Source organism: Macaca fascicularis, chromosome 1, assembly GCF_037993035.2.
Source record: "Macaca fascicularis isolate 582-1 chromosome 1, T2T-MFA8v1.1".
Taxonomy (NCBI): Eukaryota; Metazoa; Chordata; class Mammalia; order Primates; family Cercopithecidae; genus Macaca; species Macaca fascicularis.
This window is the reverse complement of record NC_088375.1, coordinates 205697987-205724961: the sequence shown is the minus strand read 5'-3', so window position 1 is coordinate 205724961 and position 26975 is coordinate 205697987. Positions and strand designations below refer to the sequence as shown.

The 26975-nt window shown below is 53.8% G+C and overlaps 1 protein-coding gene across 23 annotated transcripts in view; it reads left to right on the top strand.

Moving 5' to 3' along the window:
- The window catches only part of PTPRU (protein tyrosine phosphatase receptor type U), a 91149-nt gene extending 64823 nt beyond the window's left edge, over positions 1 to 26326 (top strand). For 5 of the 23 annotated variants that reach the window (XM_074014298.1, XM_045376357.2, XM_045376326.3 and 2 more), the window contains 16 exons: positions 3236 to 3426; positions 4159 to 4234; positions 4737 to 4813; positions 6507 to 6524; positions 10143 to 10179; positions 10852 to 10949; positions 11039 to 11155; positions 11941 to 12095; positions 14688 to 14877; positions 15372 to 15521; positions 17210 to 17383; positions 20138 to 20278; positions 22844 to 22969; positions 23103 to 23260; positions 24723 to 24858; positions 25126 to 26326. In XM_074014298.1, the coding sequence (XP_073870399.1) occupies positions 3236 to 3426; positions 4159 to 4234; positions 4737 to 4813; positions 6507 to 6524; positions 10143 to 10179; positions 10852 to 10949; positions 11039 to 11155; positions 11941 to 12095; positions 14688 to 14877; positions 15372 to 15521; positions 17210 to 17383; positions 20138 to 20278; positions 22844 to 22969; positions 23103 to 23260; positions 24723 to 24858; positions 25126 to 25188 (1907 nt within the window). In that variant the 3' untranslated portion in view covers positions 25189 to 26326. The remainder of the gene's footprint in view (positions 1 to 3235; positions 3427 to 4158; positions 4235 to 4736; positions 4814 to 6506; positions 6525 to 10142; positions 10180 to 10851; positions 10950 to 11038; positions 11156 to 11940; positions 12096 to 14687; positions 14878 to 15371; positions 15522 to 17209; positions 17384 to 20137; positions 20279 to 22843; positions 22970 to 23102; positions 23261 to 24722; positions 24859 to 25125) is intronic. The other 18 variants (XM_005544185.4, XM_074014325.1, XM_074014297.1 and 15 more) reach the window with 7 other exon arrangements.
- The last annotated feature ends 649 nt before the right edge of the window (positions 26327 to 26975 follow it).

Genomic DNA, 26975 nt, shown 5'->3' with positions numbered 1-26975 from the left:
AGAGCTGGGAATTGATCTGAAGTCTGACTCCAGAGCCCATCTCTCAGAGTCTACATTGCATCGTGTTCCCCTGAGGATGTTTCATGAAACAAACAAGAAAAGCCCTCCGTGGCGAAAGATGTTTATGAAACATCGCTGTTTCCACTCTTCTCTTGAAGATTTAAAATGCACACAAACACGCCAAAAGCCCCGAGAGGTCTTGCAGGGAAGAAACCTGTTTGTTTTTGTTTAAACTAGAATTTCACAGACTCCTTTAAAACACAGAATTCCTCTTCCTCCTCTTGCTCTTCTTTTTAATGGGATACCACTTAATGATCTCACATCCCTACTATTTTCTGAAACACTCTGGCAACCACCATATTAGGCCAGTCTGTTCTCTTTGGACCTCAATTTCCCCATCTGTAAAATTAAGGGTTTGGGCATCCCACCACAATGGCATAACTGGTACTTGATTTGCCATCCAGCTGTAAGCAACCAGAAATCCAGCTAAAATATAGGAATCAGTTGCTTTCAGACATTGAACTATAGACAGCTCAAGACTGTGGTTCCTGAGAGCAGAGAAACAAATGAGGTGAGGCCATCTTCAAACCATGGCACAGGAAGGTGGAACCCAAGCACAATGGGGCAGCCTTACTGACCTGGTTGGAGTTTGGGGAAGTTGGGCTCATCAGGGGGTCTCCTGGTGATCCTGTATTCAGTCTGCCAGTTAGTTGTTGAGTAGGAATTCTAGGCCAGGCCCTGGAGAGGGTTCTTGCAGGGAGGGTCATTTCAGCTGAGAGTTGAAGGATGAGTATGAGTTCATCAGGCAAGAAAAGTAGGGGGAGGAGGGATTTTGGAGGGAGAAGGATAACATATATGGAGTAGGGGCAGGTATCTAAGCCCCACTGACAGTCCCCCACTGGATCCTGCCAGCTTAGACCTGGGCAGAGATTGGCTCGAAAATGGGAGGGCTGGACTTGAATAAGCCCCTTGCAGCCTCACCCAGGGCAGGAGGAGGGACATGAGTACAGTCATGCACCGCATAATGAAGTTTTGATCAACAATGGACTGCATATACCATGGTGGTCCTATAAGATTATAACGGAGTTGAAAAACTCCTATGACTTAGTGACATTGTAGCCATCATAATGTCGTCGTGCAATGCATTACTCACTGGTTTGTGGTGATGCTGGAATAAACCTACTGCATTGTCAGTTGTAAAAAAGTTTAGCACATATAATTATGTGCAGTACGTAATAGTTAATAATAATGATGACTGTATTACTGGTTTATGCATTTAATATACTATACTTTTAATCATTATTTTAGAGTGTACTTATTTTTTAAAAAGTTAACTGTAAAACAGCCTCTGGCAGGTCCTTCAGGAAGGGTCCCAGAAGAAGGCACCGTTTTCATAGGCGATGACAGCTACATGTGTGTTATTGCCCCTAAAGACCTCCCAGTGGGACAAGATCTGTGGAGGTGGGAGACGGCGATACTGATGATCCTGACCCTGTGCAGGCCTAGGCTAGTGTGTGTGTGTGTGTGTGTGTGTGTGTGTGTCTTAGTTTTTAACAAAAAATTTTAAAAAACCAAAAAAAAATTTTAAATAGAAAAAAGTGTATAGAATAAAGATAGAAAATATTTTTGTGCAGCTGTACTATGTGCATGTGTCATTATAAAAGTCAAAAAATTCAAATTAAAACATTTCAGTAAGCTAAGGTTAATTTATTATTGAAGAAAGAAAACTATTTTTAAATAACTGTATTGTAGCCTAAGCATACAGTGTTTATAAAGCTCATGGTAGTGTACAGGAATATTCTAGGCCTTCATATTCACTTACCAGTCACTCAGTGACTCACCCAGGGCAGCTTCCAGTCTTGCAGCTTCATTCACGGTAAATTGCCTTATACAGGTGTACCATTTATTATTATTATTATTATTATTTTTCTTTTGAGACAGAGTCTTGCAAAAGACTCCGTCACCTGGGCTGGAGTACAGTGGCGCAGTCTCGGCTCACTGCAACCTCTGCCTCCAAGGTTCAAGTGATTCTCCTGCCTCAGCCTCCCAGGTAGCTGGGATTACAGGCTCATGCCAACACACCCAGCTAACTTTTTGTATTTTTAGTAGAGACAGGGTTTTACCATGTTGTCCAGGTTGGTCTCGAACTCCTGACCTTGTGATTCTCCTGTCTCGGCCTCCCAAAGTGCTGGGATTACAGGTTTGAGCCACCGCACTCGGCCCATTTATTATGTTTTATAGCATATTTTTACCGTGCATTTTCTGTGTTTAGATACGTAAATACTTACCGTTGTGTTATAATTGCCTACAGTATTCAGTACAGGTTTGTAGCGTAGGAGCAATAGGCTATGCTGTGCAGCCCAGGTCTGTGGAGTAGGCTGTACCATCTGGGTTTGTGTAAATACATTCTGTGGTGTTCTCACAAAGACCAAATCACCTAACAATGCATTTTTCAGAACGTATCCCTGTTGTTAAGCAATGCATGAGTATTAAGTGAGTGAGTGGAAGTGTGTGTCCCAAGGCGGGTGTGGCTGTTTTCTCAGTTCCAGGACCTGATCTCCAAGACCAGAGTGGGACGTCCTTGGGAATGCTGAGCAGAACAGCCGGGGACAGGGTGGTCCTGGGGGCTGCGGGGAGGGTGGTTTCCCAGGGTGTGTGAGGAGCTACGCACCTCTCCACCCACTCCCCCATTGGCTGCGGCCCTGCACGGGCTGACAGTGGAACTGCCTGCGCAGGAGACAGGCTCCTATTCAGGTGCCTCACATTAATCTGCAGAGGGGTTGGCAGTAGCTGCTAATTTCCAATTTGCTTGTCTTTGAATGGGGGTAATTGCTGGGAGTTGCCAGTGTTCCAGGTTGTTCTCTGGAAGAAGGGAGGAACAAGGGGCTGTCTGTCGTGGGCTCTGCGGAGCGCTGCCTTCTGCAGGGAGTGCGGTGAAGGCTCGTGGGGTGGAGTGAGGGGATAATGGAATCATAGCCAGGCAGGGCCACAACGGCCTTCGGAGACCACCTGATCTGACCTGCTCATTCTACAGGTGGAACTGAGATTCGGAGGGAGGGGATGTGCCCAGGATCACACAGGGTGGGCCTGACTAGGTGCTTGGCTCCAGCCAACAACCCAGCCATCCTTGGCATTGGCTGTGCCTCCCTTCCCCCATACCCCCCCCCAGTCTCTCCAGGGCCCCCAAGGCTGGGACGTGTGTGTCAAGAACTGCTTTGTCTTTCTCTGACTGCAGGAGACCAGCGCAGCGGTGGGGTCACTGAGGCCAGCAGCCTCCTGGGGGGCTCCCCGAGGCGTCCCTGTGGCCGGAAGGGCTCCCCGTACCACACGGGGCAGCTGCACCCTGCAGTGCGTGTGGCGGACCTTCTGCAGCACATCAACCAGATGAAGACGGCTGAGGGTTACGGCTTCAAGCAGGAGTACGAGGTGCACGCCGGCCCCGGGCCAGCAGGACCCCTGCGGAGGCCTCACCTGGTTCTCACTCTCTGTGGACTCTGACCCTGGCAACCCTCAGCCTAGCCCTGGTTGGACCCCTGCTCTGACAGTTCCCAACTCAACCTTTTTGACCTTGACTCTGACCCTCATCCGAATTTTAGACTGATACGGTTTTTCACTCTCATGCTAACCCTGATTTGAAATCTGACTTTGAATCTCGTCTCCATCTTTATGTGGACTGTGATCGGGATCCTTATTCTGTCCCTAATCTGAACCTGCCCACCGACACTGACCTTGACCTAATCCCAGCCTGACATTGATCCTGAGTGTCATCCTAAGCTCCATTTGAACTCTGGATCTCATCTCACCTTTGTCTGAACTCTGACATCGCCCTTATCCTAATCTAAATCTGACCCCCATCTTTACCTTCTTTCTAGTCCTATTCTCAGCCTGACCCTTATTCCAAAATGTCTTTGAACCCTGACCCTCTTTTCCTCTTTTCTCATTTCCCTTCCCCCCACACGCCTTGGTTTTGACCCTGGTGCCTGGCTTTATGATAAAAGGACCCACAGTGACAATGACTTTATCTCAGGCCCAAGTTCAGCTTGAACCTGGCCCTTATTGTCCCACTCCCATCCTGCCTACATCATCCCCATTGAGGGGAAGGGGCCCTATGAGTGAGGGTCCCTCTCTCCCACTGACCACCACTTCCCCTTCTGGTAGAGCTTCTTTGAAGGCTGGGACGCCACAAAGAAGAAAGACAAGGTCAAGGGCAGCCGGCAGGAGCCAATGCCTGCCTGTGAGTCCTGGGGAAGGGCCTGGGGTCCAGGGCAGTGGGCGGGAGGGCATCAGGAAGGGGAGCACAGCCAGGGTGAGCTGGGGCAGCCTCAGAGATGATAGTAGCATTGGCCACCTTTTATTGAGGGCCTGCCACATGCCACGCCCTGTGCTTGTTTCATTTATTCCCGTCAATTCCCCTGTGAAGCGGGAAATACTATAATCCCCGTTTTACAGATAAGGAAACTGAGGCTTGGGAGATTAAGATTCCTGCTCAAGGTCTCAGAGCTAGTAATTGCCTGAGCAGCATACACTCTTGGGCCTCGTTGACTCCATAGCCCAGACTCTACCCCCTGGTGTGTCCTGCCTCCCATGGTGCCCAGAGACTACTGGTAAGCCCTGAGACGCTAGGTTCCCTGGTGGCCCTGCCTGTGCCCTATCCCCCAGCCTCCAGGAATCCCTCCCTGACTGCCTAGCTCTGGGCTCCCCAGTTCAGCCCCTGCCCACCTGCTCTGTGTTTACAGATGATCGGCACCGAGTGAAACTGCACCCGATGCTGGGAGACCCCAATGCTGACTACATTAATGCCAACTACATAGATGTGAGTGCCTTGCCCTGTCATTTCTGCAGACCTGGCCCTGCCCGCTCCAGGCTTACTATCCAGGCAGGGCAGAAACCTGTTGGGATACATGGGGGTTCAAGTGGCTGAGTTTGGAGTGCCCCCATCTCTGCAGTCAGTGCCAGGGTGCTCAGAGGAGGGAGGACGGTGGGCAGCAGATTCTGGAAGGCTTTCCGTAGGCTGGAGTTGGCCTGAGAGATGAGGTGCTTCAGGGAAGCAGAGCAAAGGGAAGAGGCAGACAGCTAGGCCAAGAGGTGAGGAAGGCGGGAGGCATGGAGAATGGGATTCTCACCGTGCACCGTGCGGCTGAAGAGGTAGGCAGGGGCTGGATTGTGAACACCTAAAATGGCAGGCTCCGGAGTGGGGGCTTTTTCCTAGGGGCACCAGGGAGTTGTTAAAGTGTTTTGACCATAATCAGAGTGGTTCTTTAAGAATAACAACACACGTTTATCCAGCACATACTGGGTGCCAAGCACTGTGCTAAGCACTTTACACCCAAGATCTCCTTTTCCGTAATCCCTCCACCCACCCTCCAAGGCACTTAGCACCATGACCTCACTTTACAGGTGAGGAAACCGGGGCTCAGAGACGCGAAGCAACTTGTCCCGGGTTGCACAGCTAGTGAGTGGTAAAGAAAGGACTCAAATCTCTGCCTGTCTTTGTCTCTAAAGCCTTTGCTGCCGTGAGGCTGTCCTGCCCCCTGCTGCAGCAGCAGGACTTGGATGGATGGGAGGGAGGGGCCAGAGACAGAGTAGGCAGCCAGGAGGCTTGGGCTTGGGTGTCAAGGAGAGGTGATGAGTCTACTCCCTAGGTGTGGAAGAGGGGTGAGACGGGACAGGGCCCCTAACCCCTACAGCAAACCAAGTTTGGGAGAGCATCATTTAATCACGTATGAAATAAATTTTAAGCACTTCCTTTGTGCCACGCATTGTGCTGGGCACCAGGGATACAGATGTGAACAAGACAGTCACGACCTCTGCTTTCCTTGAACGTATCTGTTCGAATGGGTGAGACAGACATTTCTACAAATCAAAATAACTTCAGATGAGATGAGCAAGCACAGGCCAGGAGAGAGATCACACAGATTGAGTGTTACACAGCAGGCTAGTGGCAGAGCCAGGGCTGGCGTGGCGGGCTTTGTGGAGGAAGCAGGGCTTGAGCTGCCTCTGGGTGGCTGGAGAGGAGAGAGAAGAGTATCCCGGGTGGGGAGCTGCCTAAGCAAAGGCCTGAGGGGCCACGCGGAGCAAGGCACAGGTCTGGGAGCCGAGGTAGTCAGGGCCTCTGGAGGTGGCCTCTCCTCTCCCTCCTCTTCTCCTCCTCCTGGGGCCAGATGTGCCATGCCATGTTTCCCAGAATCCCTTGCTGCCTCCCCCACTCATCCTATCCCTTGGTTGGAGTCAGGGCCAGGCTTGGCCTCGCAGACTTGGGCAGCTTTGGTGACAGTGGGCCTCTCCTTGGTCTTGTCAAGGTCCCAGTTGGCTTCTCTTGGGCCCTGGCAGGGACACACCACTCCCCACTCTGTGGCTCAGCCCGGCCCAGCCTGCCCGTCTCTGCTCTGCCTGCCCTGCTCACATCGCCCATTCTGGCCACTCCTGTGCTCCGTCCACCTCCATCTGCCCCTGGCCTAATATCTGTCTCTTTTGCTTTGTACTGTTCCCTCACTGGAATCATTAAGATTCGGATAAACCGAGAAGTAAGTATCTCTCTCCCCTTCTCCTCCTCCTCCTCTTCCTCCTGTCTGTCTGACTGGCTATATCTCAGACTCTCTCACAGTCTCTGGCTGTCTCTCTCTCTCTCTCTGTCTCTGTCCTTCCTTTCTACTTATGTGCCCAGCACCAACCGTCCATTTCAGCAGCCTGGCCAGGGGCCGCCCAGGGCTGAAGATTCGAGAGTGTTCCTATTGTAAGCAGTTCCCTCCCATCCTCCACTGCCTTGAGCAGGGGCAGCAGTGTTGGGGGTGCTTCCCCTGCCCCATTCTGCACTGGTCACCACTGTCTGTCACCTTCCTTCCCTGGCCCCGCCATTCCCCAGGAGTCCTCCCTAGCTGCACCTTCTACAGGACCCTTTGGAGGGTGCAGGGGAAGCTGCCCTGGAGGGCCCTGTTTCTGCTGCTTGAGGGTCAAGATCTTGGACAGCCCCAGGTCAGCCTCCTAAAACTACTTTCCCTAGTGTTCAGATACCTTCGTGATCAGTTTGCCTGAAACTCAACCCTGACCATTTTCCCCTCAATTTAGCCTTAATTTGAATGTTTTTTGGAGGGAACAGTTTGGATATTCTGTTTTAAAATTATGCATTTTTTTTTTTTTCTTTTTGAGACGGAGTTTCACTTTTGTTGCCCAGGCTGGAGTGTAGTGGCACGATCTTGGCTCACTGCAACCTTTGCCTCCCCGGTTCAAGTGATTCTCCTGCCTCAGCCTTCCAAGTAATTGGGATTATAGGCATGCACCACCACACCCGGCTAATTTTTGTATTTTTATTACAGATGGCGTTTCACCATGTTAGGCTGGTCTCAAACTCCTGACCTTAGGTGATCCACCTGCCTTGGCCTCCCAAAGTGCTGGGATTACAGGCATGAGCCACCACACCTGGCCCATTTTTTAGCCTTTTAAAATTTAAAAAAAAAACTACCATAATTCATCTAGCTATTCTCTGATTTGATTTCGTTTTTCTTTTTTTTTTTGAGACAGATTCTTGCTCTGTCACCCAGGCTGGAGGGCAGGGGTGTGATAATGGCTCACTGCAGCCTTGAACTCGTATGCACAAGCAATCCTCCTACCTCAGCCTACTGAGTAGCTGGGACTACAGGCGTGTGCTGCCATGCCTGGCTAATTTTTTTCATTTTTTTTTTTTTTAAAGAGATGGGGTCTTCCCAGCACTTTGGGAGGCCAAGGAAGGCAGATTGCTTGAGTCCAGGAGTTCAAGACCAGCGTGGGCAACATAGTGAGATTGTCTCTACAAAAAATACAAAAATTAGCTGGGTGTGGCGGCTCATGCCTGTAGTCCCAGATACTGGGGAGGCTGAAGTGGGAGGATCGCTTAAGCCCGGGAGGCAGAAGTTGCAGTGAGCCGAGATCATGCCATTGCACTCCAGACTGAGCAACAGAGCCAGTCCCTGACTCAAAAAAAAAAAAAAAAAAAAAAGAGAGAGACAGAGAGAGAGAGAGAGATGGGGCTTCACTATGTTGCCTAGGCTGGGAGTTTTTAATACATATATACTGTTTTCATAATATTTAATGATTGATATGATTATTTGCTATTTTGTGGGTGCTTTTTCCATATTGTCTCCTTTTTCCTTTAAAAAATATATTTCTTGGCTGGGTGCAGTGGCTCGCACCTGTAATGTCAGTACTTGGGGAGGCTGAGGCAGGAGGATTGCTTGAGCTCAGGAGTTAGACCAGCCTATGTAACATAGTGAGACCCTGTTTCTACAAACAAACCAACAAACAAAAATTAGTTGGATGTAGTGGCCTGTGCCTGTAGTCCCAGCTACTTGGGAGGCTGACGTGGGAGGATTGCTTGAGCACTGGAGTTCGAGACTGCAGTGGAGACAGTGGCATAGAGTGACAGCAGGAGGGAATTGAGCTAGACATGAAGTTCCAGTGCTGTGGGCTGGGAGACGCTGGGAGGCTTTTCATCATTACTCACTTTGACTGTGTTTTGGTCATTTTCATGGGAACAGTGAGCAGGTATCCAACAGAATCTCTGAGTGTTTGTCTTGCTATTATCCTCATATTGCAGAGGAGAACAAAGGCTTAGAGAGGTTGAGAGCCTGGCTACTCAGAGGATGTTTTGAGGCCAGCAATATGGACACCTCCTGGGAACTGGTGATGCAAAATCCTGGGCCCCACCCCAGACCTTTGAATCTGAATCTGCCTTTTAACAAGATCCCCGGGAGATTTATATGCTCAAGAAAGACTGAGAAGCACCTTCTCAGCGCTCAGAGTTACACAGCTACTACTGCATAGCTGTGGCAGGGACCCAGGTCCATTCAGCTCCAAGACTCGGATTCTTCACCCCATAGTCAATCACCTTCTGCCCCAGCAATTCGTGACTTCCATTTGATCCACTTGATGCATTTGTATCTTCAAGGATACTGCTTCAGCTTTAAAATAGTAGTAGTAATAATAATAATGGCTGTTACTGATTAAGTACTGACTTTGTGCTAGACCCAGTGCCAGGCATTTAACATACTACTTTATTTGCTCATCACAACAGCCCCTCAGAGGTAAATGCTGTAATTGTTCTATTTTATAGACACGAAAATGGAGGCATAGAGAAATGAAGGGGTGTTTGCTCAAAGGCACACAGCTAGTGAGAGGTAGAGCTGGGATTTGAACCTTGGCAGGCTGGCCCCCGGGCTCCTCAGGCCTGGGAAGTTCACGAGACCAGAGTTGTTGCTGGGAGCTGTGTTGAGAGTGTAAACTTGAGGTAGGGGCCTGGGCTAGTTTTCTCCGTGCCAGCCCTGCAGTACTAATTCCCCTTTCCGCATTGCCCGCATTGATGCCCTTGGTATCTGGTGAATTCTTTCGCTTAGAAAGATGAGGCCTTATGGCAGGACCTCATGGGTGGCTGTGGCCCTGGGGTGGCTTGTGGGAGGGCAGGTTTCTCTCCTTAGCTTGGGGGCTCTGGGGATGGAGGATGAAGTAGCTCTTGGCCTCTCTCTTGTGGGAGGTGGTACAGGTAAAGTGCTTAGCACAGTACGTGACCATAACAGGGTCATTATTATTGATCTTAAAGATTTTAACATTTTATCTAAGGGCCGTGAGTAATGCCTGTGCCCATATACTTCCATCCTGAAGCCCTCATCTAGGCCCACCATGCTCTGAGTGACTGAGGAGTAGCGAGGAGGGGTACTGTCCATGCTGGTTATCCCGAGGGGGGCTAGGATAACTGACAAACTCTGGTTACCCCACATTTGGGATCTGGGTTGTTTAGAGCTTCTGGAACCCTGGGAACAGGCAGGGCCATTGGGGACTCTGTCTCCCAACGACAGCCTGGCGGAAAGCAGATGCCTCTCTCCACTTTATGGGCAGGGGGTCCCTCTAGGCACATAAAGGAGTCACGTCCTCTCTGGGGTTGCACAGCCCAGGTTGGATTAAGTCCACAACTCTGGTGTCCCAGCTGCATTTCTCCACTTCCTCAGGGACTAGCGGGGATGCAAAGTCACCCTGGGTAGGAGGTCCTAGGGACGCGAGGGCACAGTTCCCTGGTGGGGTAGGGGTTCTGCCGCTGGGAGGGGAGGGCAGAGGGGGTGTGAGGGAGTGAGGGGCTGCTCCCTGGGGTCTAACCGCTCCCTCTCCTCCTGTTCCAGGGTTACCACAGGTCAAACCACTTCATAGCCACTCAAGGTACCTGGCACCTCTGCCCACATGCACCTTCCTGTGTGCCTCCTGGCATGCTGGAATGCCCTCAGCTTGCCTTTCTGCCTCCCCTGCTGATCCACTTGGATTCCTGAATGTCCCCCAACCCTCGCCACATTCTGGCTCCCTGCTTGTTCATCTGCTCCCTATTCTGCTGGGTCTCTTGGAATCTGGCCAACTGCCTTTGTCCCCTCTTTGTGTTTGTGTCTCCCTGATGTGCTTGGTCCATCTGCGGTTGCTGGTCCACCTGCCTGTCTCCAAAGTGGTGTTTGCGAAAGGGCTAGCCGGGCTCAGGTCTCATGGGTGTGGGTTGGGCCTCTCCGTCTGGTGGCTGCCTGGGTTCTTCTGTTTGCATCTCTTTCCGCGACTCTCCATCTCTCTGTCCCTCCTGGACACTCATGCCATTGCCAAACCATCTGGCCCTCCTCCAGGGTCCCATTCAGGATGAGCGGGCTCTTTAGCCAGGCCCTCTCCTGATGCAATGCAGCCTCAGGGCCCTACAGGCAGGCGTCAGCTGCAAGCTGGGTGTTGTGGGCAGCATGAAGCCCCTGTTGGGGCTCAGGAGGCCTCCTGGCCTAGGGCGTGGTGCTGGATGGTGCTGGGTGTGCTGACCTGGGGTGGAGACCTTGTCTCAGGGACAAGCATCCTCTGCATCCCCAGGGCCGAAGCCTGAGATGGTCTATGACTTCTGGCGCATGGTGTGGCAGGAGCACTGTTCCAGCATCGTCATGATCACCAAGCTGGTCGAGGTGGGCAGGGTAAGCCGGGCTGTGGGGCGAGCTGGGGCGCATGGCAGGCCAAGCGGGCAGCAACGAGCCCACTGAGTCCCGTCCTGTGGGGCCTTCAGGTGAAATGCTCACGGTATTGGCCAGAGGACTCAGACACCTACGGGGACATCAAGATCACGCTGGTGAAGACGGAGACCCTGGCTGAGTATGTCGTGCGCACTTTTGCCCTGGAGCGGGTGAGTCTCCCCGCCGCCTGTTCCCTGCAGAGGGTGCCTGAGCAGGGATCAGAGCCCACTCCCACTTCCCCCAACTCTGGGAGCAGCAGGGTGAGGAGCACACTGCTGCCCATCCCAGCAAGGAAGCTACTTGGTCACTGTTTGCTGGGAGCACTCTGGAAGGGCAGGAAGGTAACTGCCTTTGTTGGTGCCCGTAAGAGGAAGCCGAGACAATGAAGGGGATGACAGTATCTGCCAGGTGCTGGCTCCTACTCTGTGCTGAGCCTGTTACACATATTGTTTCAGTCCTGGAAAGCTCCATGGGATTAGCCCAGATACAGAAAGTGAGGCTCAGAGGGCTTATGCCAGGCAGGAGAGGCCACATAGTCAGTGACTGGCTGGCGAGTCCTGTCCACGATCCCATTTGATCTGCTCTGTAAAGTCCTCAGAGGAAAGGTAGTTTTTTTCCTTTAAATTAAGACCCTGGGAGTCAAAATGATCTATGTTTACACAGCAACCTAGTGGCAGAGGTGAGTATTTCATAACCCAGGTTTAGGCATCAGGCAGACCATTGTCCAAATCCTGCATGTTGTCGGTTTCTCTAACCTTGGGAAAGTGGCTTCTCCTCTTTGAGCCTTAGTTTTCTTGTTTGTACGATGGGACATTAATATCTACTTCATCAATAAATTGATCATTGGGATTAGTTGAGATTATACAATGAGACGCTCACCACAGTGCCTGGCACACAGCAGGTGTCTAATAGATGCTGCCAGGGACTCTGACTGTTATTCCCATTGTCTCCCCAGAGAGGCTACTCTGCCCGGCACGAGGTCCGCCAGTTCCACTTCACAGCGTGGCCAGAGCATGGCGTCCCCTACCACGCCACGGGGCTGCTGGCTTTCATCCGGCGCGTGAAGGCCTCCACCCCACCTGATGCCGGGCCCATTGTCATCCACTGCAGGTGGGGCACTGGGAATCCCAAGGAGAAAAGGGGCCATTCTCCCTGGGAAGTTGGGCTTGGGGTTGGGTTAGTTTAGGATCCATAGTGGAGACCAGGCCTGGGTTCTCCTGCTTAGAGATAAAGTGCAGGAGGGAGCAACCCCCAAAGGCCCTGTCCCCTTTGAGCTGTGGCTCTGAAGTTGGCACCTTCATGTGCTCCCCAAGACCTGTGAAGACCTGTGAAGCCCCTTGACCCAGTTGCTGAGGAGGCACTGGAGATAGGGAAGGGCCTAGGGGGGCTAGTGAGACACCACACGATTGAGTTCTGCCTGCTTTCAGTAAGCAGCTTTTCGTTGTACACCTGCTGCGTGCTAGGCCTGGCCTGGGGGTGGGAAGGACTTCAGTTCTTTCCGCCAAACCCAGTGGGCCTTGCCCACCCACTGGCCGTCACACCTTCTGCAGACCCTGACTGGCTCCCGTGACCCCAGCTGCCCCTCCTCTCTCTGCTTCCTCCCTGGCTCCACATCTTTCTCTTGCTTCTTAAACGGGGACCCAGCACGCTGTCCTGGTCTGCCCTCTGTCTCCTCCTGGAGAGCCTAACCCCCAACCTTTGTGGCTTTGTCCACGGCCTCTGGGTCTCATTGTGGTTCCTCTACTGTGTTCTTATCAGCTCCCCAAATGCCGCATGGTAGAGTCGTCGTCCCTGCCCTGCCACCTAAACCAGCTTCTCTTTGATTTCTTTAGGCCTCTTTAAGATGCCATCTTTTCAAAACAAAACTTTATTGATATATAATACACTTAAAGCAAAGTGCAGAAATATGTTTAAAAATATGAATTTTCATAAACTGGGCATACCTGTGAAATAACCAGCTCTACTCAGATTAAGAAACAGAATATTGGCTGGGCACAGGGGCTCATGCCTGTAATCTCAGCACTTTGGGAAGCCAAGGTGGGAGGATCATTTGAGGCCAAAAGTTCGAGACCAGCCTGTGCAACATAATGAGACCTCATTGCTACAAAAATAAAAAAAATTAGTGGGGCGCGGTGGCACAAGCCTGTAGTCCCAGCTACCTGTGAGGCTGAGGCGGGAGGTTTGAGTATGGGAGTTCCAGGTTACAGTAAACTGTAATTGCACCACTGTACTCCAGCCTGGGCAACAGAGCGAGACTCTGCCTCTAAAAAAAATTTTTTTTTGAAGTAAGGAAAGGAACAGAACATGAACAGTTCCCAGAAGCCCCCTTGAGCCCGTTTCTGGCCTGAATTCCCCCATCCCCAGTCCCAGAGAAATCACTGTTCTGACTTCTACAGCACAGTTAGTTTCGCATGTTTTTGGACTTGTCATAAATGGAATCATACATCAGGTACTGTTTGCTGTTTGTCTTCTTTCCCTCAGTCTTAGGTTTGTGAGGTTCGTCCACAGTGGATCATCTTCCATCGAGTGAATAAATGACAGTGTGTTTGTCCATTCTGCCATGATAGGCATTTGGGTTGTTTCCCATCTTGAGCTATTATGAGTAGTGCTGCTAAGGACATTCGATCGTATGTCTTTTGGCCAAGAAATGTATTTCTTTCTGTGTGGTATGCATGTAGGAGTAGAACTGTTATCTGTGTGAACGTTCAGCTTTAGGAGATATTGCTGAGCAGTTTTCCAAGGGGGTTGTGCTAAGTTAAGCCCCACCAGGGATATACAGGATATTCAGTTGCTGTATGTCCTTGCCAGCACGTGGATGCCACCATTTTGAAACCTGAAATCTTGCTGTCATCTTTGTCCACTCTCCTTCCCCTTCAACTCTGCGCAACCTTGTGTGAGGACAAGGATCTCGATGTGCCCTCAGTCAAATTAGGGAGATAGCCATGTAAACAATGACTTTGTAGCAGGAAGAGTGTTTTATTGAATTAATTAATTATTTTTTTTGAGACAGGATCTTGTTCTGTGATCCAGGCTGGAGTGCAGTGATGTAGTCTCGGCTCACTGCAACCTCCACCTCCTGGGTTCAAGCGATTCTTCTGCCTCAGCCTCCTGAGTAGCTGGGATTATAGGCACATACCACCACACCCGACTAATATTTGTATTTTTTGGTAGAGACAGGATTTCACTATGTTGGCCAGGCTGGTCTCAAACTCCTGACCTCAAGTGATCCATCCACCTCAGCCTCCCAGAGTGCTGGGGTTAGCCACCGTGCGTGGCCATGAAGAGTGTTTTAATAAAAACCTGCCCACATTGCTTTGGGACCTCAAAAGAATGACATCATCCTGGAAGGGTCAGGGATGCTCCAGCTATGTGAATGGGTATGAGTGGGTGGGCTTTTAGAGGATGTGTAGGAGATTTGGTGGTTTTCAGGAGGAAAGAACATTCTTGAATTAGCTCCGAGGGTCTCCTCTCCTAATCTAAGTTGCTAGGTTGAGCCAGTGTCACCTTTGCATTCTCCCCACCCTCTCTCCTCTCCTTCCCCAAGGCCCATCCCATCTCTGTCGTCTAGCACATTTCACCAGCGCTCTTCCATCCGGCAGCCTGCGCCCTGGCTCCTTACTTGGGGAGGGGCAATCACCTCTGTGTCCCTGTCCTCTGTATGGTGTAGACATGGCCAGTGCCCTCCTCTCTTCTTCTCCTTAGTCCCGGGCTTCCTCCCCAAAGCTCTGACGTGGCCTGGGGCTGCTCTCTCTCCAGCGCAGGCACCGGCCGCACAGGCTGCTACATCGTCCTGGATGTGATGCTGGACATGGCAGAGTGTGAGGGCGTCGTGGACATTTACAACTGTGTGAAGACTCTCTGCTCCCGCCGCGTCAACATGATCCAGACTGAGGTGCGGGGACCTGGCCCTGTCCCCACCCTTATTTCTAGGACTGGAGTTTCTCGTGAAGGAGCCTGGAGCCGGCGGGGCATGCCCAAAGGGTGTCCTGAGGCTCTTCCCTTCCCTCAGCTCATCCCTGACCTTGAGCCGCCAACCGCATAGGGTCATCCTGGACTGCTCCCCTGTGTTCTGTTGGGTGGGGTCAGACAACGGGTCCTGTAGCTGACATACCTGGGATTGCATCCTCACTGGATGTGTGATCATGTGCTGTCCCCCACCTCTCAGAGCACCTCACGGGGTTGTTATAGGGGATAGGGATGAAATAGGAGATAAAGGGGCATGTCCATGGAGGTTGTTTCAGGTAGGCTTGGTCCAGCCTGTGGTAACACATGGTTGGCCTCTACCTCAGAGCACCCTGCCTCAACCTTGAGCTTGCTGAAGCCCCATCACCACAGATCTCCAGCTTCTAGGCCCCTCCTCGGCCTCATTCTCGTCTCCTGTTCCAGGAGCAGTACATCTTCATTCATGATGCAATCTTGGAGGCCTGCCTGTGTGGGGAGACCACCATCCCTGTCAGTGAGTTCAAGGCCACCTACAAGGAGATGATCCGCATTGATCCTCAGAGTAATTCCTCCCAGCTGCGGGAAGAGTTCCAGGTGGGGGACGAGTGCACGTGTATAGGGGTGTGTGTGTGTGTGTGTGTGTGTGTGTGTGTGTGTTCCAGGTGGGGGACGAGTGCACGTGTATAGGGGTGTGTGTGTGTGTGTGTGTGTGTGTGTGTGTGTGTGTGTGTGTGTGTGTGTGTTGGGGCGTCCTTAGTATTGCAGGAGTCATTGAAGGCCAAGAAGCAGGGACCAGCCTGAGGCCACAGCTGGAGGGACAGAGCTGAGCTACTAGGAAGGACTTTGGGACAGTGGAAGAGGGAGTGCATCAAAGCAGTTAAGAGCCCAGGCTTTGAAGTCAGATAAACCCAGGTTCAAATCCTGGCTTACCTAGTTAAGAGCTGTGAGAATCCTTGAACAAGTCCCTTTACCTCTCTGACCCTCAGTTTTGTTACCCAGAGAAGAAAAGTGTGAATATGTCCCTTGGAGTGTTTGTATTCATTGGGATTCTTTTGGTTGTGAGTGATAAAAATCCAGCTTTTGTAACTGAAAAGCCTGAGGATTGTGCAGCTTCAGTTGTGGCTGGATCCAGGGGCTCAGATGATGATGCCAACATGTGGTTTCTCTCTGCCTTGGTTCTGCTCTCCTGTTTTGGCTTCATTCTCAGACCTGCACCTGGCCCCCAGCAGTGCTGGGCTCCTGTCATCTCTGTTGTCCAGTGACTTTGGAAAAAGGCACTTGCTCCCAGCATCCCCCCAAAAGTCCTAGATCAGACTCTCATGTTCCCACCCTGGACCAGTCACAGGTCAGAGAGATGGAGGTCGCTGATTGCCCCTGGCTCTGGTCACGTACCCAAGGCCTGGCTCTTGGGGCAGGACCAGGCTCACCATATCACATGGCTGAGATGGGAAAAGCCTGGTTCTCCAGAGAAGCCTGAGAGTGATCATTGGGTGGGCAGAGACCTCAGTAGTCCTCTCCACTCCAAGGTTCCTGCAGTGGCTCAGCAGGATGGCACGTGCTGGGGACCTGGCACTTCTCACAGGAGGTGCAGGATTCCAGGAGGAGGGTGTCAGGCTTTGGGGATCATGATAGGCTGCGTTCCCTGTGAGGGATCTCCAAGAACAAGAGAAAGAAACAGAGCCCCTGGGTCTGGCTGTGTGAGGCGTGACGGCACGGGGGTGGAGGAGATGCTCCAGAGATCCGGGTGTGATTCAGTGCCCGGTGCTTAGGACTTCATTCTGTTCAGACAGGGCCGTGACCAAGGAAGGTGACCCCCTCTCCAAGTGCCTGGAGTCTGCTTTGTGGAGGGCATGGGGTTTCAGGGGTTGCTTCAGTGAAGGCACTGATGAGCTAGTAGAGATCCTCACTGTGCCCGTCTGTGTGTGCCGAGCCCAGCCCAGTGCTTTTCATGATCTCACTTTGGCCTCCCAACAGCCCTATGAAGTAGGCATATTACTTCCCTATTTCACAGTCGAGGAAACTGAGGTAGAGAGATGCAGTAGCTTGTCTGAGGTTATGTGGATGGCAAGGAGGTAGACTGTGGGCTCTAGAACTCTGTCCAGGCCCTACAGTGGCCTAGAGACCGGGAGTCTGGGTCCCTGCCCTGTACCCTTCTCTCTGGACCTCAGTTTCTCCATCCATAAAATGCAGTTAGTAACTCAGTCCAGCCTCCTTCATGGGGATGTGAGGAGGCCCAGCAAGCTCTGGACATAACTCTCTGTCCCCACCCCCGCTCCCTGTAGACGCTGAACTCGGTCACCCCGCCGCTGGACGTGGAGGAGTGCAGCATCGCCCTGTTGCCCCGAAACCGCGACAAGAACCGCAGCATGGACGTCCTGCCACCCGACCGCTGCCTGCCCTTCCTCATCTCCACTGATGGGGACCCCAACAACTACATTAATGCGGCTCTGACTGATGTGAGAGCTCAGGGTGGAGTGGGCTCTGGGGCTCCCCCTCCCGGCAGCATCAGGGAAGGTCCACGAGCCAAGGGAACAGAGCTGAAGGCTCTGGTTGGGGGAACCCCTGCCCATTCTGGGGAACAGGATCGTGCGTGACCCTCCTACCCCTAGGGATCTTCCATTCAGGGTATTCAAGCCAGTGTCCCCCACACTCTGCCTGAGTGGGGTCTGTTTGTGGAGTTCAGGCAGGGCTGTCTCCAGGATCAGGCCCAGCAGAGCCTGGGGTAGGATGAGTGATTCAGGGGGCTTTGGCTGGGGAGACCTCGAGGGTTTGGGGGTGGAACTTGAGACCTGATGTCTGGAGCCAGGGGAGCTTGTCCTGGGGAGAGTGAGCTGGAGTCTGCTCCAGGACCAGGCCTGGGACAGTGATCTCTGGCCCCATTCTTCTCTGGGTGGGCGTGGGCCCTCTGAGGGCTCAGGAGCCGTTTAGAAGTCTTTTTCCCTGCTCCCAGCTCAGAGGCTCCGCTTCCTTTACTAAGGGTTGCAAGCAGCGCAGGAGATGGGTGCTGGCATTTTAGGCCCCTGATAAATGGCTCCAAGATGCTGCTGTCTGAGGCAGGAAGGGTCTAGGATTATTATCCCTGTGACACTGGAACCAGTTCATACATAGACACAGGAGACACACGGGTGGAGATCAAATGTTATAGATAAAACTGGAGATGGAGTTTGAGATGTGTGACCAATGGGTGTGCCGCTCCTTCGCCTCTCCCCAACATAGCTGTGTAACCGCAGGCCACCCCTCCCTGTCAGGGACTGGCCGTTACTGGCAGGGAGCAGGAGCAGTTGACTGCATGCTTTCCGAGGGTAGGCTGGCCTGGAAAAAGAGGGAGTGGAGCCAAGCAGCCTCGCTTATGGGAGGAGTGAGTGAAGGGTGGGTCAGGGCCAGGTGTGTCACCGCTGCGTCTCTCCACACAGAAATGAGGGATGCCGACAGGGAAGGTTCTCCCACAGCGGGTAAGAGGGAGATGGACTTTTTATGGCCTGATGCCTGGCCAGGAACCCCTTGGCAGGACAGTGCAGGGGACAACGGGGTTTCTTTAAAGAGGGTGACCTCCCACGGGGCTTCTGGGCATCAGCTGAAGGAGAGGGGAAGAGCAGCCCTAGCCGCTGATGAGAGAGATGTGAGGGGCCCATCGGTCACTGTCACTCAGCTTGGTGGATGGAATGTGTGCTCACATGCTCGCCTGGGGACATCCCGCCTGCTGAGGGGTCAGGGGTCCTGGAGGAGTGGCATGTAGTGCTGGGAAGATCTTCGAACTAAACTTAGAAAGCTGTACCTTCATGCCCAGCCCCCTCCTTGACCTTAGGGTGCCCATCTGCACACTGGGGGCCTGGAAGGGAGACTGTCTGAGGGTCCTGAGCTGGGGCTCCCTGGCCCTGATGGGTGGGTTATCACATGGAGAAGTTCTGGGACAGCCCTGTCCCATCCTGAGGTCCTTGATGCCTCTGATGTCTGACCCCAGCCATGCGGGTCCTATTGGCTCAGGAGCCAGGAGGCCCCATTTCTCAGACAGGCCCTGAACTCGTCAGTGAGGGGCCAGCTGGAGTCTTTTTGTGGTGGTCAAGTCTGCAAGGAGCCCCGTTGGGCACCCAGGCCTGAGTTTTGGAGTCTGGCTGGGCCTGGCCTTGAGGAGTTGTTAATCAAGAGCCTTCAGAGAGTCCTGGAGAGGGACCACTGGGGGACCAGGGGGGCTCCTTGTTTCTCTGTACTGCAACTTGCAGGATTACAAAGGGCAGATCAAGATTTGGTCAGGGCCCAAGTCAGGGTCAAGGCCAGAAGAAGCCAGACAAAGACCAGGGTCATGGGAGCCTGTGCCAGCCCCTAGGTCGGGAGGAAGACCGGGGGTGAGAAGAGCTCAGGAAAGAGAGGGGGACATGGCACAGGGTGGGGCAGGGCAGCTCACCAGGGGAGCCTGGGAGCCAGATCTCTGATGAGAGAAGGCCGGGTGCCAGCTCCCCTGGCAGGACGAGGGAGCAGTGAGCAGCGTCAGGGCCTGTCACTGCCTGGGGAGCCTGGGGTCCCAGACCCTTCACTGATGGAGTTGGGAGGGACCTAGAGATTTATTTATTCAAAATATTTACTCCTCCAGGGCTCTGGGTGGAGACCACACCCTGGAAGCTCTGCTCTCCTGAACCTTGCTTTTAGGAGATGGAGTGGGATAGTCAGGAAATAAATATACAATGAAATGTCATCAACTGGAAATTTCTACAAAAACAGCCAGGCAGAGTGTTTAATGTGGATTTGGGGTGTTGGCGGGGGGCTATTTTTGATGAGGTGGTGGGGGGGGGGCTTCTCTGAGGAGGTGATAAGCAAAGACCAGAAAGAAGTGAGGGAGAGAACCATATAGACATTTGGGAAATTTGGCCTAGGCAGCCAAAATAGCAGATGCCGAAGTGCAGAGGCAGGGAGTAAGCTTGGCCAGCCTCTGCCGTGAGCTCAGCCTCATGCCCAAGCTCCCCTCACCATACCTTTGGAAACTTTTGCTGTTTAGTTCTGGGGGTCCTGGGCCCACCCTGTCAACCCAGGGCCTCCGTGTGCCGACCAACATCAGAAATGGCCCACTGGAGGCAGCCTGGTCCTGTGGGGCACAACCGCCCAACTCAGGGTGGGCAGTGCGGGAAGACAGTCTGGGGCAGAGGTTCAGCCCAGGCCAGGGGCCGGGAACAGGGCCCCGCTGAGTCCCGGTTTCCCTGGTCCCGGTTTCCCTGCAGAGCTACACACGGAGCGCGGCCTTCATCGTGACCCTGCACCCGCTGCAGAGCACCACTCCTGACTTCTGGCGACTGGTTTACGACTACGGGTGCACCTCCATCGTCATGCTCAACCAGCTGAACCAGTCCAACTCCGCCTGGGTGAGGCCTCCACTGGCCAGGCCGACGGGCCACCTGCTGCCCAGGTCCTCTGTGTATTCAGCGGCATGGTCCCCAAAGCCAAGAGTTGGGTCCCAGTTCTGCCATCTATTTATTGTGTGACGAGTCATACACCTTCTTAGAGCCTCAGTTTCCTCATCTGTAAAACAAGGGTGTTAGATGGGAGACCACTAGTTGCTCTTTTTCTTTTCTTTTTTTGAGACAAGGTCTCACTCTTTTGCCCGGGCTGGAGTGCAGTAGCGGGATCATAGCTCACTGCGTTGTACAGCCTCAACCTCCTGGGCCCAAGCCACCCTTCCACCTCAGCATGTGGAGTAGCTGGGACTACAGGCTGCATCACCACAGCTGGCTGATTTTTTTTTTTTTTTTTAAATAGAACCACAGTCTCACTATGTCGCCTGGGCTGGTCTTGAACACCTGGCCTCAAGTGATCCTCCCACCTTGGCCTCCCAAAGTACTGGGATTACAGGCATGAGCCATTGCATCTGTCCACAGTTGCTCTTTATTGGCCCCCTGCTAAGCCAGGGACTGCTTTGCACTCATGGTCTTATTTAGAATCTATAATGACCTTGGAGGGAAGGCTTCAGTGAGAAAATTAAGACCCAAAGACGTACAGTGCTTTCTCCATGGTCACATGGCTGGGGAGGGGCAGAGCTGCGCTCCCCGGCCTCGGCTGCCTCATTCCAGAGCTTCTGCTCTTTTAGTCACTCCACTAAAGCGCCCTTCACGGGGGCCTCCGAGGTAGAGTACAACTGAAGCCTCCTACTTTCTGACTGTTTGATCTAGGGTAAGTTGATGGACCTCTTTGAGTTTCACTTTCCTTCTCTGTAAAATGGGGGCCATCATAGGACCTGTTCTTAAGGGGTTACTGTGAGGACCAGGTCAGGTGTGCATAGGATGCATGGCACTGCTGTGTCTGGTGCACAGTAGGCATGTGGTACGTGTAGGCAGTAGGCAGGGACAAAGATGATGAGTGTGACAGTTGCATTTGAGATTGGCCCAGACACTGGTTCAGTGACCTCAGCCTGGGGGCAGCCCCACTGACTCCCCCATTTCCCTTTGGAGCTCCCAAGAAGTACAGATACCCAGCCTTCCAGCCCTGCCTGACCATGTGCTGTAGGTCTCTGGACCCCTTCCCACTCCGGCTTTCTGCTGGGCTCGAGGCTAGGAAGATTTGCTGTAAAATGAGTACAACAGCTTCTTAATGGCCTCCTGGAGAATATTTCATTAACTGGGCTCTTTATGCATCAGGCACTTTGTGAAAATGACCCAGGACTACAGGGTAATGGGCCTCAGCCCTGGGTGTAGCAGGAACCATCCTTGCTCGGGTAGAGGGGAGAGGCCCAGAGGGAGGCTCACACAGACATCATTCACTGGGCACTGATTTGCTCATCTGTTCAACCAACTTTGCCCAGGAACTGCTCCCTGCAGTGGGCAGGGAGGGGACAGAGGCAGAAGAGACACAGCCCCTCCCAGATCTCCTGGTCCAGGAGGAAACAGGTAGAAAAACTGATAGTGACAGCACAGAGGGAAAAGGGCTTTCAAAGAGCTGGCACAGGGACAGAGAAACCCAGGGGACCACGTATCAGCGACAGCTTCCTGGAGGAGGTAGTGTCTGACCGGAGATATGTGGGAAGGGCAGAGTTGAGTAGCTGAGGAGGTGGAGGAAGAGTGACCCGTGGAGAGGGAGCAGCCTGTGCAGAGTTCTGAATGCACCGCGTTGCCGGGACCTGAGGCAAAACGGGGAAGGTGGTGGTCTCCTGTCATGGGCTGTGGTCAGAGGGGACTGATGAGCATGGTGTCTTTTTGGAAGAGGTTGGGAGGCATTTGACAGATGGAGAAACTGGGGCCAAGAGAAAGGAAGAGCCTTTCATGGGCTTCAGGCAGAGCTAAGACTAGAAACTGAGGCTCAGGATACTTAGCCTGGAGGATGTGTGCGCGCGTGTGTGTGTGCACGTGTGTGTGTATATGTACGTGTGTGTGTATGAGGTCGGAGGGCTGTACCTCCTCTGTCCCTCCACAGTCGAGTCTGGGAGGGGGTTGTATGTAGAACCCTGACTCCATGGAGGGGTCCTGGGGCAGAAGTGGGAGTACCGGACTGTGTTGCAGCATCAGGGACACCCCACCTCTGGGAGCTGGTGCTGAAGGGCAGAGGCAGTGAGAGAGAAGGCTGGGGGAGGTTCTGGGGTGGGTGGGAGTGATCCAGGCCTATTCCTGGAAGCAGGCAGCCTCATGTAGGAGCGTGTGAACCGGTTAAGGTGTAGCTTTCTAGCTGCACAGCAGTAGGCATCAGTGCACTGTTTGTGAAGGGTTCGTCTTGGCTGATCTGAACGTGTCAGTGCAGAACGTATTGGGACAGGTGGGCCTTGCAGCCTGTGGGTGATTGGTGGTGACTGGAGGGCCGCTGAAGGTGAGTCTGGAGTGAGTGGGTGGGCCAGGGTGCGTGGGAGCTACAGGGCAAATGTGGAGCCCTGGGAGTGGGCATGGCTATGGGGTGAGCCCCGGCCAGGCTCTACTCAGCTCTCCCCTCTCCGTGCCCATGCCCAGCCCTGCCTGCAGTACTGGCCAGAGCCAGGTCGGCAGCAGTATGGCCTCATGGAGGTGGAGTTTATGTCGGGCACAGCAGATGAAGACTTAGTGGCCCGAGTCTTCCGGGTGCAGAACATCTCTCGGGTGAGTGGTCTGAGGAGCCCCAGGGAAAGACCCTGGGTGGCGGCTGGGGCAGCTTTTAATGACCCTCCGGGTCATCAGGGGCCCCTGGGACTCTGGTGCTCATGTCCCCGTGGCTGGCTGCCCCTGTCTCCAGCTGCAGGAGGGGCACCTGCTGGTGCGGCACTTCCAGTTCCTGCGCTGGTCTGCATACCGGGACACGCCTGACTCCAAGAAGGCCTTCCTGCACCTGCTGGCTGAGGTGGACAAGTGGCAGGCCGAGAGTGGGGATGGGCGCACCATTGTGCACTGCCTGTGAGTACCTGCCCTGCAGGAGGGCGGGTGGAGGGGTTGGGGAGCCAGGGGCAGAGGTCCAGTCTGAAAGGGTGCCGGCTTTGGCTGGACTGCAAAGCTGGCACCGAAACCCCTGGGCTCTCAGATGGCTGTGACCTGGATGCTGCCCAACCAGCCAAGGCTGGCCCTGGAGGAATCCAGTCAGTTTCCAGGCTATAGACTCAGCCCTGAACAATTGCCTAGTACCCTCTGTGTGATGTCTGACTTTGCCAATTTGAGAGTCCTTTGTCAGAATTTTTTACCCCATGAGATTTTGGCACACTTTTTATGCCAACAGGATACCAGCCTTTGTTCATGCATGCACACATGCGACTTTTTCCATCCATCCATCCATCCATCCATCCATCCATCCATCCATCCATCCATCCATCTGCATACCCCATTCATAAGTTCATGTATTCACTCATGTCTGGGTGCAGTCACTCCCTTGCTCCCCACTTTTTCATGCTTTCAGCACTTACCGAGCCTCTCGAGTGGCAGGCTGGGCCTACTGGAAGTTGGTGGGAAGCTGAGTCAGTCTGGGCCTGGCCCCCAGGGGTTTTGGTTCTTCTGGTGGGAAAGACCCCTGAGAAGGGGAGTGAGGGCCGCCTCAGTCTGCCATCCCCCAGGAGGCACCCCACACATGGAGTCACAGGGAAGGAGGGAGAGGCACAGAGGGGGTGGAGCTCTGTGGGAGGCTGTGGGCTTGACTTGGGGTGTGGGTACGTTTGTGCCTGTGTGCCCACGTTGCCAGGTGGTGACCGGTCTTCTCAGCGTTCCTGTTCCACCTTGCTCTCTGGGTACGCGCTTGCTGCTACCCAGCCGTTCTTTGTCACTGCGTTTGTCTCCGGGTGTTTCTCTTGGAGTGTGTCTGGCCTCCTTTCTCTCAGAATCTGCAGTCTGTTTCGCCTTGAGAACATGTTTTCTGAGATGCCCTAGCCCCTGATCCTCCTTAACCTGGTCCTGCTGGTCACCTCTGGGCCCTCTCCTCCTCTCTCTGGGTTCCCTAGCCCCACCCCTTACCTCAGGGTCCTCTGCCCCGCCCTTCTGAGTTCCCTAGTTCTGCCCCTCACCTTGGGCTCTTTGGCCCTTCTTAGTTTCCTTGCCCCGCCCCTCACCTTTGCACTCTTCGGCCCCTCCTTTCTGGGTTTCCTAGCTCTGCCTCTCATTTCCGGGCTCTTTGGCCTCTTCCTTCTGGGTTCCCTAGCTCCGCCCCTCTTCTCTAGGCTCTCTGGCCCCTCCTTTCTGTGTTCTCTAACTCCGTCCCTTACCTCTGGGCTCTCTGCCCCACCCTTCTAGATTCCCTAGCTCCGCCCCGCTCCTCTAGGCTCTCTGCCCCTCCTTCGTGGTTCCCTGACCCTTTCCTTACCTTCAGGTTCCAAGGCCCCACCCCTCACCTTTGACTCCTGAGCCCCGCCCCAAACCTTTTGCATCTCTCATTCAGAAATGGGGGAGGACGCAGTGGCACCTTCTGCGCCTGCTCTACCGTCCTGGAGATGATACGCTGCCACAACTTGGTGGACGTTTTCTTTGCTGCCAAAACCCTCCGGAACTACAAACCCAACATGGTGGAGACCATGGTGAGGGGCTGTGTCCCGTGCCCAGCCACTTCTACCTTCCTGGTCCATGCCAGGCTGGGTTCCTTAGCAACCACTCTCCCATATCTGGGCCCCACCATTGGGCCTTGGTTCTAGCCCTGTGGTCCTAAAACATTACCCCCATTTCCCCCTTCTCCCCGAGGGCGGGCCTGGGCTCATGCTTGCCCTCTCGCTCCCCGTTCCCACCCCCGCCACAATACTGGAGTCGGGGTCAGGCTCATGATTTCCTCCCTCTCTTTCTCTCCCCAGGATCAGTACCACTTTTGCTACGATGTGGCCCTGGAATACTTGGAGGGGCTGGAGTCAAGATAGCGGGGCCCTGGCCTGGGGCACCCACTGCACACTCAGGGCCAGACCCACCATCCTGGACTGGCGAGGAAGATCAGTGCCTCCTGCTCTGCCCAAACACACCCCCGTGGGGCAAGCATTGGAGTGGATGCTGGGCCATCTTGCTGTCCCTTCCACTGTGGGCAGGGTCTTTCACTTTGTCCTATGGGCAGGTCGTTGGCCAAGGAGGAGCTTAGCAAGTCTGCAGCCCAGCCCCACCTCCATAGGGTCCTGCAGGCCTGTGCTGAGAGGCCTGGCACTGCCTGGCAGAGTGACAAGGGCTCAGGACGGCCGGCTCTGGGGTACTCAAGCCAAGCCCCTTGGCACCGTCCTGGCCTTTGGCAGGGTTGAGTGAGGCCCTGCAGAGAGTATCCCAGGCCAAGATTCCCACTCAGCCTGCTCCCTCTGCAGTGGGTAGAGGGTGTACTGGGGCTTGGCATCTAGGATTCCATCTGGCACAGCCTCTGAGGGTCCTGGGGAGGCAGGACTCTGTTCTGAACAGCCAGTGGGGCACACTGACTGTCCTCCCCAGGGGAACTGCAGTGCCCTCCTCCCCACTGCTCCCTGCAGCCCCTGGGATATTTTGCTCACTCTCCCTCCCCACTTCTGCTTCCCTGATATGTGCTCTGAGCTTCCCTGAACCAGGATCTGCCGATTCCTGCTGTGCCCCACGGTGGGCTCCTTCCCTGCGTGACCCACTGTTGCAGAATGAAGTCACCTCGCCCCCCTCTTCCTTTAATCTTCAGACCTCACTGGCCTGTCCTGCTCAGCTTGGGCCAGTGACAATCTGCAAGGCTGAACAACAGCCCCTGGGGTTGAGGCCCCTGTGGCTCCTGGTCAGGCTGCCCATTGTGGGGAGGGGCAGTGCTAGAGCAGGGCTGGTCATACCCTCTGGAGTTCAGAGGAAGGAGGACCAGTGCTTTTTTGTTTCTTTTGTTATTTTTGGATGGGTGGTTGGGAAGGTCTCTTTAACATGGGGCAGGCCACACCCCCATTCTGTGCCTCAATTTCCCCATCTGTAAACTGTAGATATGACTACTGACCTACCTCGCAGGGGGCTGTGGGGAGGCATAAGCTGATGTTTGTAAAGCGCTTTGTAAATAAACGTGCTCTCTGAATGCCACAGAGCAGCCCTGTGTGTGTCTCACCAGCCTGATAGGGCCTGCTCACCTGCCCCCAGCCTCCAGTGCAGTGGGAGGGCCCTGGAGAAGCCTGGGTTCTGATCCAGTCCTGGTTTTTCTATTTGTAAAATGGTGGGAGTGTGGACCAGGACATCACTCAGGGTCCTTCCACTTTCAGAGTTGGTTCCAAGGGACCCTGGCCATTGTTGCCCCCACCCAGGCCTCTGAAGCAGTTCCTCAGGTAGGGTATATCAACCTGAGACCCCTGAGGGCCACAGAGCTGCCTCTCACCCCACTGGGGGCCCTGGATCAGGTTGAGCTCTTTCTGGGGCAGCATGGGAGGCTCAGGCTGTGGTGTCAGGCAGATGGGCCCAGCAGCTGCGAGACCCTGGGTGAGTTAGTGCCCTCTCTGGGGCCTACTTTATCATCTGTAAAGTGGGGACAGTCCTGTTTGGATCAGATGAGGTAATGATTAAGTGCCTTATGCAGTGCCAGGCGCATTGAAAGGGCTCACTTTACAAACATGGCAGAGATGGGGGCAGAGGAGACACAGCCCTGCGGAGGATGACCGTCCCGTTGCCCCAGCCCAGGCCATTCCCAGCTCCAGCTGCCTCATGGGGTAGAGAGGGAAGAGGAGCGGGCTGGCTGGTA